The 12,004-nt window shown below is 37.0% G+C and overlaps 1 protein-coding gene across 1 annotated transcript in view; it reads left to right on the top strand.

The window, feature by feature from the left end:
* FASN1 (Fatty acid synthase 1) overlaps positions 1-12,004 on the top strand; it is a 239,642-nt gene that overhangs the window by 96,903 nt on the left and 130,735 nt on the right. The window contains exon 5 of the mRNA XM_067135405.2: positions 7,122-7,322. Coding sequence (XP_066991506.2) covers positions 7,122-7,322 — 201 coding nt within the window. The remainder of the gene's footprint in view (positions 1-7,121; positions 7,323-12,004) is intronic.

Here is a 12,004-nt window from a genome sequence, read left to right as displayed (position 1 = left end):
CCAAAATTATTTATCAAATCGAACACAATATGTGATGATTAACGATACTAAAAGTTTTAAGCAGCAGACAAAAACGGGAATACCGCAGGGCTCAGTACTAGGGCCCTATTTCTGATTTATATTAATGACATACAATCTCTAACACTAAAGGGGAAATGTAAAGTATTTGCTGATGATATCTTAATAACTTACAAAGGACTATGTGAAACGCAAATTATGGAAGACATAAATTGTGACTTGGACAAGTTATCAGACTGGGCTTTATCTAAAAAAAATGATCATAAATGTGACTAAAACAAAATACTTAATCTTTCATAAAACAGCCCATAAGATAACAGCGGCTAACACTGTTATCCTAAACGACCAAGTAATAGAGCGAGTCAACTCAGCTAAGTATCTTGGTATAATGTTAGACTCAACACTTTCCTGGAAAAGCCATATTGATTATGTAATCAGCAAAATTACCCCTTTGATAGGAATAATGCACAGATTAAGATACAGTAATTTTTCTCATCAACAATTGAAGTGTATATATTATGCAATGATCCACCCACATCTAACATACGCAAGCTTTATTTGGGGAACATGTAGGAAAGATTACCTTAATAATTTGGAAATCCTACAAAAAAGAGCCATCAAAATCATGTATGGATTCCCCTTCCTCAAACCATCACATGAAGTTTTTTCAGAGTCAAATATTCTGCCATTCCATAAACAAATTGCATTTTCATCAGCAGTCTTTATGTATAAGCTAGACAGGAAATTAACCCATTCTACTGTTAACTTCTCCCATTTTAGTGAAATTCATGGATATGAAACTAGAGGATCATTAAGGATATATCCCTCTCATTCTAATTCAGTAAAGTACGGAGTGAAAGGCATAGAATCATCAATGTTTAGGGAATATAATGTGTTGCCTCCTGTTATAAAGAACTCTAAATCGGTTATATGTTTTAAGAAAAAACTGAAGGAATATTACTCTTTTACAGATATCTTAATATAATCTCTATATAACTTGCTTTAATTAATACAATAATATATATATTGTCCATATTTAGTATATTACAGCCATGCAATATCTGAATATACTTCTGAAAAACTATGATCCTAACATGTAAAAAAAAAAAATACTTGTCACTTTACAGAAAAGCCATTGTATATGAAATGTAATTATTGTGTTGCCTTAAAGTATGTACTGTATTGTCCCTATCACGAGCCAGAGGCTCATGGGACCTTTTGTCACCAATAAATAAATAAATAAAAAACCGTAATCATTATGGACAGTCCTTAATAGTTGGCATGTTTGATTCTTTAATATAACTTCTAAGTTTTCCAGTCTGTTCAAACATGAAATATAATACTTAGAACACCATAATATACCTGTAAAAAGTAAAGTAAAAAATTAAATTATAAGCAGAATGACCCATTTCATTCTACTTATATTGTCCCATTTGGTTCCTTTCCTCCTTTTGTGTTTGTCTTGTGTCCCTAGTCTTTTACCACCTTTATTGGTCGTTATCTTGTTTTCTCTTTCTTTGTTCTGTGCTTGTCAGTTTCTTCTTTCCTTATGCTTTGCACATCAAGATCTGACAAGATGTTTTCTCAATGGTTACTGAAGTCTGCTTTTATGACACTGGAAACCAGAAAAGAGCTTGTCAGGGCTGAGAAGAAAAGAAAAAAAAAAGAAACCTACTGTAATGGAAAAAAAATCATAGACACAAGTTCTTTCTTTAATAAAAAGGTTATCCTTTGTCCCATATAGATACAAGCTACACCAAAATTTAGCTTATTTTAGCCTACATTTAATTATGTGGAGTAGAAAATTTTATCCTACCCTGTTGAAACTTTGACGCAAGTTTAACAAAAAAAAAAAAAAAAAGTTCCAGTACTTTTTTCATTTCCAATGGAGTGCTTACTTAGAAAAATAATTTTAAAAGTATTGATCTAATTGTTACCAAACTTGAATGTCTTAAAGAACTTATTGTTAACCTGTATACCAAGTTTTTATTTCGTTTGATATTTGTGAAAAAGGTTGTTGTAAATTTCATGAAACATTTTCTCATTACTGGGCGATCATAGCCGTAAAAAAAATCAGCTTGTTATGAAGCTCATGGGAATGTCAGGCTAGAAATAAAACTTCTTTTTGCTTGCATGCAATTGTTGATTTTATATTGATTTATATTTAATTGGTTGGTTGTGTGAGAAGGAAGCAGCCTACTGGCCGGCGAGAACAAAGCACTTGGCCCTGGAAACCCTAGTGATGTCGCCGGGTTGAACATCAATTGGGTGTTACCTGCTGTACAATAAGTGGATATTTGTTTTTTCTTCATTGTTTAAAACCTTTATTGGACTTTTGTTACAATTTTCTTTACGTTGCACCGACACAGATTGGTCTTATGGCAATGATGGGATAGGAAAGGACTAGGAGTGGGAATGGCCGTGGCCTCAGAAGTAGAGAAGTCACTGTTTCTTCAAAATGTCTAATTTCTATGTGGACGAGAATCTCATGCAAAATGAGATACTATGAGAATCTTCACTGCTCGGTTCTGAAAGGAATGTTAAGATTGCACGTTTTATCCTTCATCGTTGGCTTTTCTCAGGCAGGAAACGTTCAAGCCCCTACAGTGTGTGCCAAAAAACTGGGTGGAAAAAATATAAAAAGACCTACCGTTATGAAAAAAGTATAGACACAAGAGTTCATTCATTAATAAAAAGTTTATCCTTTGTCGCACATAGAAACAAGCTACACCAAACTTCGTAGCTGAATGGTGAGCATGTTGGATTTCGGATACAAGGGTTGTGGGTTCTATTATTGGCCAGGTCATTGAAATTTATCTTCACCTGGGGATAGGTGATAGAGCTTATTCAAAGTGTATCCTCTCTTCAAGATATCAATGGTATGGTGGGATGCGTTAAACTTGTGAAGCGTTTTGTCATTTAGCATGTTATTCCCTCATTCCACTTTCTCACCCCCACAACACAACACATTCATTTCGAAGTAGCTCTACATAACTCGAAGCTGATATAGGGCAAGTAAGAGTTCAGTTGGCGCGGCAAATAGGCCAACTGGACAACACGGCTCGGTGGATACGCTGCTTTCTTCTCTCAAAACCACTCAGTTAAATATAAATCAATATAAAATCAACAATTACATGCAGGCAAAAAGCAATAATTTTAATTTTAGCCTTGACATTCTCATGAGCTTTACAACAAGCCAAATTTTTTATGGCTGTGATCACCTAGTAATGAGAATGTTTCACAAAATTTGCAACAACCTTTTTCACGAACATCTGATGAAATAAATACTTGGTATACTGATCAACAATAAGATATTTGAAGACGTATTAAAGTTTGATAATGATCAGATCAATACTTTTAAAAGTTCCGTCATCGGAAATGGAAAAGATACAGACACTTTTTTTTGTTCAACCTACGTTAAAATTTTAACTGACTATATAAACATTTCTACTCCACATAATCAAACTTAGAATAAAATGAGCTAAATTTTGGTGTAGCTTGTTTCTATGTGGGACAAAGGATGACATTTTTAGTAAAAATGCATTAACTCGGGTGTCTATACTTTTTTCCACGACAGTGGGACTGATGAGCCGAGAGCATATCTATTTGAAGATGGCAGTGTGTAACGATGTAGAGATTTCGTCCTTTAGTGTTTTCATGTTTAGTATTGTCTCCTTTTCTATTGCTCTGTCTTCAGATGCTGAGCTAGTTTAAAAAAAAAAAATTATCCCATTGTGTTCCTTGTCATTCCTCAGTAAGTTGCTATTCTTCTACACTCTTCTTCATGTTATTTACAGTCATATTTTTTGAAAATTTGTGGGGATGAAAATGTACCTAATTTGGAGGTTTTTCTAGTCATATAGAAAGACAGGAACAATGAAAGGACACTTATTCTAGTATTTCATAACTGTTAGGTTCTTCAGTCTATCAAAACTACTGTAATGAAAATGAATAAATACATTTATAAACGTCCTAAAAAAGAAAACACAAGAGAACAGAATTTACCCGACAAAGAAACGAAGATAGAATAACATGTTTTATTCTTGAAAGATAATCATCAGATTCTATCGAATCACACTCGTAAATATTTAGAAATGTATAACACGTTGGCTGCCATGTGACGCCGTATGGTGTCACGCTGGTCTTCAAATTTGATATGGTGCGGCGCCATATGGCGGCACTCAGGTCTTGAAACCAGAGTTGGCGTGATGCCATATGGTGGCACATGAGTTTCGGGCGATTCGCTCTAGGAAATCAGCTGCGACATCTATGCGCGTGAAATTGGTACTACGTGAAGTGCGAACTACAAGGTCTATTCCAGATATGTATTGCTACTATGTGCCACCATCTGATGCCACAGTATTCTTTCAAAATTATTGACTGGCCAGTGATTATTCTCACAAGTGAAAGCACCCCAGGCATTGTTTTTTTCCTTGTTTACGTGCGAATTATCATTCAGTTTGTATAGTTGTGCAAAAATATAAAGAAATGGAAGATATTGGTAATATTCTTTGTAGGAATGGTAAGTGACTCACCAAGAAGAGAATTACTGAATTGGATATTTGTGAATTACTTATGGATTCTGATAGAAAGAAAGATGTAAATGTTGATGACAGTGAATATAACGCCAGTGACGATGAGTGCACTGACAGCATGATGGATGTATCGAGTGATGTGGAAGACAGTGGCGATACAGATAGTGACATAATAATAATAATAATAATAATGGCGTATGGCCTCCGGAGAGGCCTGGTGCATGTCTTTTTCTAGTAGACGGCCTATTAGGCGACCCGCATGTCTGTGAAGATGAGGGCCCTACCAAAGATGATTTCTAATGTTGAATACACCACACACACCCAGCCCGCAAGCCATTGGAGTTAACCAATTAAGGTTAAATCCCCGACTCGGACAGGAATCGAACCCGAGACCCTCCAAACCGAAGGTCAGTACGCTGACCATTCAGCCAATGAGTCGGACAGATAGTGACATTATAGGTGGGGACGATGCTGGTGCAAATGGTGTACACAATCATGTGAACAATGATGACTGAGGTCCTTGTGTTAGGGACACAGAAAGATATTCCATTTACAAGCCAGGAGCATCTAAATCTTCAAATTGGTACTTCTTTAGCCACAGGAGGACGCACATCAAGAATTCAATCAATCAATCAATCAATCAATACTGATCTGCATTTAGGGCAGTCGCCCAGGTGGCAGATTCCCTATTTGTTGTTTTCCTAGCCTTTTCCTAAATGATTTCAAAGAAATTGGAAATTTATTGAACATCTCTCTTGGTAAGTTATTCCAATCCCTAACTCCCCTTCCTATAAATGAATATTTGCCCCAGTTTGTCCCCTTAAATTCCAACTTTATCTTCATATTGTGATCTTTCCTACTTTTATAAACGCCATTCAAACTTATTCGTCTACTAATGTCATTCCACGCCATCTCTCCGCTGACAGCCCGGAACATACCACTTAGTCGAGCAGCTCTTCTTCTTTCTCTCAATTCTTCCCAACCCAAACATTGCAACATTTTTGTAACGCTACTCTTTTGTCGGAAATCGCCCAGAACAAATCGAGCTGCTTTTCTTTGGATTTTTTCGAGTTCTTGAATCAGGTAATCCTGGTGAGGGTCCCATACACTGGAACCATACTCTAGTTGGGGTCTTACCAGAGACTTATATGCCCTCTCCTTTACTTCCTTACTACAACCCCTAAACACCCTCATAACCATGTGCAGAGATCTGTACCCTTTATTTACAATCCCATTTATGTGATTACCCCAATGAAGATCTTTCCTTATATTAACACCTAGATACTTACAATGATCCCCAAAAGGAACTTTCACCCCATCAATGCAGTAATTAAAACTGAGAGGACTTTTCCTACTTGTAAAACACAAACTGACTTTTAACCCCGTTTATCAACATACCATTGCCTGCTGTCCATCTCACAACATTTTCGAGGTCACGTTGCAGTTGCTCACAATCTTGTAACTTATTTATCACTCTATAGAGAATAACATCATCCGCAAAAAGCCTTACCTCCGATTCCACTCCTTTACTCATATCATTTATATATATAAGAAAACATAAAGGTCCGATAATACTGCCTTGAGGAATTCCCCTCTTAATTTTGAATCGGTCTACAGCTAACCTCTAAAAAAAAAAGAGCAGACCGATGGCCACATGACCCTTTTAGTTGCCTTCTACGACAGGCAGGAATTAGGTGTGGATGTATTCAACCCTTCCCATCCACAGGGGGTCCAACAGATGGTACCAAACCATAATCCGTGTCCGCGCATAGGTCACCCTTTTTCAGTTGCCTCTTACGACAGGCAGGGTATACTGGAAGTGTATTCATCTGTGTCCCTCACCCACAGGGGGTAACAATATGTAATACAATATAAGGACTTGTTTTGCATTTCAGCAGGTTTTCATAAATATTGTGTTAGTTTGAATTATCACATAAATTTGACGTATTTGGAATTGTTGTACAAAAAATTCTGTGACCCAGAATGGCGTCACGCTATATTTTATGCTTAGTAAAAATTGATGTGACACCATATGGCATCACACATGATCTTGGTATGATGAGAAAAAGTTTACTTAGTACATCATATTAATATATACCAAGAATATATAAACAGCCTACAAGATGTATAATAGCTGTGGCACCAGCGGAATACTATTGAAATTCATGCCTGGCACCAGTGGAATAGTAGGCTACAATTGGCTTGGCACTCAGCGTGATAAACATACTTCAATACTTCTCAAGCATATTAAGATTCAGGAATAACACAAATTTTTGCCACATTTCTAAATATTTTTTAGTGTGATTTGGTAGAATCTGATGTTCTTTCAAAAACTAAACATATCATTCTATTTTTTAATTGCATTGTTCCTTTGTCAAGTACCATATAGCTCTGCTATTACGTGTTTTCTTTTTCAGGTAGTTTATAAACTTTTTCCATAAATTAGTTTCAACAGACTGAAGAACCTAACAGTTATAAATTAACTGATTCAAAACTGAAAAGAAATGGCTTTAAAAAAATAAAAAATAATTAAAGTATATTAGATGTAACATATATGATATTATGCAGGTCCCAGCTATGCAATAGATACAGCATGTTCATCCAGTATGTTCGCTCTGCAACAAGCAGTGAATGCTATGCGGACTGGTCAGTGTGATGCTGCTATTGTTGGTGGAGTGAATTTATTACTCAAACCAACCTGTTCCTTGCAGTTCCACCGTCTCAACATGCTTAGTCCTCAGGGCATGTGCAAGGCCTTTGATATATCAGGTAAGAAAGACTATCTTGTTATTTAATAAAATAAATCTATTCAAAGTTTACTCTTATTGGTCACTTCTTAATGGTTTAAATATTGCATGGGGAGAAAGGGGTCAGCTGTGGCCAGAGAGGTCTTGGAAAATTGTTGCACCAAACTATATACAGTACACACCAAAGGGAAAAGCAATTATGTTGTCTACAAGGAAGACTTATAAAGACCTATCACCATAATTCCAAAATTGTTCCCGTGCTAAGCTGAGGCAGGTCACTAGTCTTAGGATATAGTAAAATTGGTAATGTAGCAGGAATAAAAAAGGCATCAGCCAAAATAATTTTATTTTTTGGATTAATAGCGGGAAAAATTTGTGTTATCCCCGAATCTGCCCAATATTCTTAAGAAGTATTGGAGAGGAGCAAATTCCCAAGAATAAACCTATAGTCTACAATGATGTATAACAGTACACTTAAGAAGTGACCAATAAGAGTAAACTTATTTCACTAAAATGTTTAACTCCTAAATTATTTATACAAATTACATACTGCAGGCTAAAGGACATTCCCACTCCTGATAATTCACAGTAATGCACGAACCTTCACAAATTATTGAAACTGCAAATTGTCAAGTTTTTCTGTTGTGCTTAATAAACATGAAGCCATTGTTTAAAATATTGAAACTGATCATATAAACATGTGAAAAAGTAATAACATTTTAAGTTTATTGTAAGACACAATAGAGTAAAATTATTTTACAGAATGCAATGCACATTATGCCAACATTACAAAAATCTGTCATCGCTTTTTGTTTCTGAGATAATCATTCACTTTTCTAATTTTGGATAGTAAATATCTCAAGAATATCTGAGAATAAAAAGTTATCTCTTTTCTCCATAAGATGAGTGTGCCTATAGAGACACTAACGTGGTGGTTTCCATGATTGTGTGAGAATAGTTGACGATAGGCTTCCCAGTACTTCTCAAGAATATTGGGTAGATTCAGGGATAACACAATTTTTTCCCACTTAATCCAAAAAATAAAAAATAGTGTTCATTTTGTCCTGTGACTGCTTGGGCATCTAACAAGCTAAATTCCTTCCAAAAATGTTGAAATATCAATGTTTTCCTCAACCAGTTGCTTTAACAGAGGTGATCTGTAGAATGGAGGTTACTTTAGAGGGAAGGAATTTAATTAAAATATCACCTTCTCTAATTCACTTTCATGTGAGTGGGAGAGCACATTGTCATTTGCTTTGATTGACAGCGACTGCTTAGTTCGGTAGGGTATCCCTACTTTCATAAAAAGATTGTGAAACCAGTCTTGAAATAACTGTGTCAGCCCTTTCGTAGCCCCATTCGTTACTTCCTAGAAGGAATGAGACTGGGAACCTGCCAGCTGGCATGGACGGCATAACCGGCCTCTCCTTGTATTGTACTTTTGTTGGGTTTCTCCATGGGCCTTATGGAACGGGAAACAAGAAACTTCCTTCTCTAGCTGCACCATTAAGGTTCTAGTGGTAGGAGGCTAGTCGCAAACGGTCAGTAATGGGAGTAGTTTACCTGGGATGGTAGTAGTGCTGGCAGAGTCCGAGTTGTTGTTGTTGTTGTTGTTGTTGTTGTTGTTGATTTTTTTTTTTTTTCAATTGTTGCCATTATGTGACTGCTGTTTAGTTGTCAGCATTAAGTAGTTCTCCATTCTTTCTATAGTATTTATTTTCAGAGACTGTTAAACTTATACATGTCATTTTATGACCGCTCATATGAAAAACTGACATGGCCACAGATCAATTGAAAATTCTCGCAACTGTTTTTAATTCAAACCTTCAAAAAAGATTTTTGCACATACCAGGTGTATGCATAAGTCTTTTCCGGTTTCACTAAGAGATGGCTCCAGCGAACACTACGCAGTGCATGAATTTGACACACACGTCAGTTTGTTCGTTTGACATCAACCTATAATACCAATATAAATGGTCCATTCGTCATCATAATTTCCCTTTATCCAGCTGTAGCTGGTTAGGGGCAAATACGGTTCCTCTCCACTTTCTTCGGTCTTTCCACCACTCCTCCTCCAACACTGATGACACTGATATGATATATGTAAAGGAGTGGAATTGGACGTAAGGCTTTTTGCGGATGATGTTATTCTCTATAGAGTGATAAATAAGTTACAAGATTGTGAACAACTGCAACATGACCTCGAATGTTGTGAGATGGACAGCAGGCAATGGTATGTTGATAAACAGGGTTAAAAGTCAGGTTGTGAGTTTCACAAATAGGAAAAGTCCTCTCAGTTTTAATTACTGCGTTGATGGGGTGAAAGTTCCCTTTGGGGATCATTGTAAATACCTAGGTATAAATATAAGGAACGATCTTCATTGGGGTAATCGCATAAATGGGATTGTAAATAAAGGGTACAGATCTCTGCACATGGTTATGAGGGTGTTTAGGGGTTGTAGTAAGGATGTAAAGGAGAGGGCATATAAGTCTCTGGTAAGACCCCAGCTCGAGTATGGTTCCAGTGTATGGGACCCTCAGGATTACCTGATTCAAGAACTGGAAAAAATCCAAAGAAAAGCAGCTCGATTTGTTCTGGTTGATTTCCGACAAAAGAGTAACGTTACAAAAATGTTGCAAAGTTTGGGTTGGGAAGAATTGAGAGAAAGAAGAGGAGCTGCTCGACTAAGTGGTATGTTTTGCAAGTAATCAGCTTCATTTTCTGTATCAAAATCTAATCACTAAATTTTACACTATTGAGTATCAAAACGGTGGAAGAATCTCAATAGTGTAAAATTTAGTAAGTGGTATGTTCCGAGCTGTCAGCGGAGAGATGGCGTGGAATGACATTAGTAGACGAATAAGTTTGAGTGGCGTTTATAAAAGTAGGAAAGATCACAATATGAAGATAAAGTTGGAATTCAAGAGGACAAACTGGGTCAAATATTCATTTATAGAAGGGGAGTTAGGGATTGGAATAACTTACCAAGGGAGACGTTCAATAAATTTCCAATTTCTTTGAAATCATTTAGGAAAAGGCTAGGAAAGCAACAGATGGGGAATCTGCTACCTGGGCGACTGCCCTAAATGCAGATCAGTATTCATTCGTTCGTTTATTCATTCGTTCAACACTGTGTCCCAGTCCAGGTTTCTTTCTATAATACTGCGTTGGATTGTATCCTACCATCTCAATTGGGGTTGTCCATGGCCTCTCCTTCCTTGCATTTGTGTTTCCATCACCTTTTTTTGGTATTCTTTTGTCACTCATATGCTTTATGTGCCATAACCATCTTAGTCGGCTCTTCTCTATTCTATCATTCATTTTTCCTACTCCAATTTCTTCCCAGATTTTCTCATTCCTTATTTTGTCTCTTCTACTCTTCTGTATCATACTCCTCAAGAACTTCATTTCGACTGCCCTTATTAGACTGTCATCCTTCTTTGTCATTGTCCAAGCTACCGAGCTCGATAGCTGCAGTCGCTTAAGTGTGTCCAGTATCCAGTATTCGGGAGATAGTAGGTTTGAACCCCACTGTCGGCAGCCCTGAAAATGGTTTTCTGTGGTTTCCCATTTTCACACCAGGCAAATGCTGGGGCTGTACCTTAATTAAGGCCGCGGCCGCTTCCTTCCCACTCCTTGCCCTTCCCTGTCCCATCGTCACCATAAGACCTATCTGTGTCGATGCGATGTAAAGCAACTAGCAAAAAAAAAAAAAAAAAAAAAAAAAAAGCATTGTCCAAGTTTCTGCTCCGTAAGTTGCTATGGGTACGTAATACATCTTGTACATAGTTTCCTTTGCTTCCATTGGCATATCTTTGTCCCATAACATATTTCTTACACTATGATAGAAACAACTTCCAGCTTGAATCCTCTTAAAAATCTCAGCATCCAGTCGAGCATTCTCCATTAATTCACTCCCCAGGTATTTGAATGTTTCCACTACTTCCAGGGGCTTGTCTGCGAGTCTAATCTGACCTTTCCCTTCTTTCTCCCCTCTAGTCATAAGAGTTTTACTCTTTTCTACACTTATTTTCAATCCACATTCTTCGATCTTCCCATTCACCACATTCAACTGTTCTTAAACCATCTTGTCGTCTTCTCCCCAAATCACAATATCATCTGCAAATAACATGTTCATTTCACTTCCTCCATATGCTGCTTTTGCTGTTCTCATGATGTCGTCCATTACTGTTGTAAACAGGATTGGTGGTGGAACAGTTCCCTGTCTCAGCCCACTAGTTATTTTGAAGCAACTTGTCCTGCCAACTTGTGTTTGCACGCAACTACAACATACCTTGTACATTGCCATGATAATTTTTATTAATCCCTGTCCAATCCCTTTCTGCACCAGACTGTCCCAAACTTTAGTCCTGGGGACACTGTCATATGCCTTTTCAGTGTCAATGAATGTCATCACCGTATCATTCCCTTACTCCCATTGCTTTTTCGTTAGTTGTCTCATAATGAAAATGGGCTCTATTGTTGACCTTCCACTTCTGAAATCAAACTGATTTTCCTGTATCTGATTCTCAACCCTCAACCTTATTCTACTTTCCAGTATCCTTTCCATGATTTTAGCAACATGGGATATTAGAGTAATTCCCCTGTAGTTCTTCAAAACTTTCTTATCGCCTTTCTTGAAAACTGGGATGATTATTCCTTTTTGCCAATCCTCAGGGACCTCCTTATTCTCCCAGACATTC

This window comes from Anabrus simplex, chromosome 1 (genome assembly GCF_040414725.1).
Source record: "Anabrus simplex isolate iqAnaSimp1 chromosome 1, ASM4041472v1, whole genome shotgun sequence".
Taxonomy (NCBI): Eukaryota; Metazoa; Arthropoda; class Insecta; order Orthoptera; family Tettigoniidae; genus Anabrus; species Anabrus simplex.
This window is presented reverse-complemented; position numbering and strand designations above follow the sequence as displayed.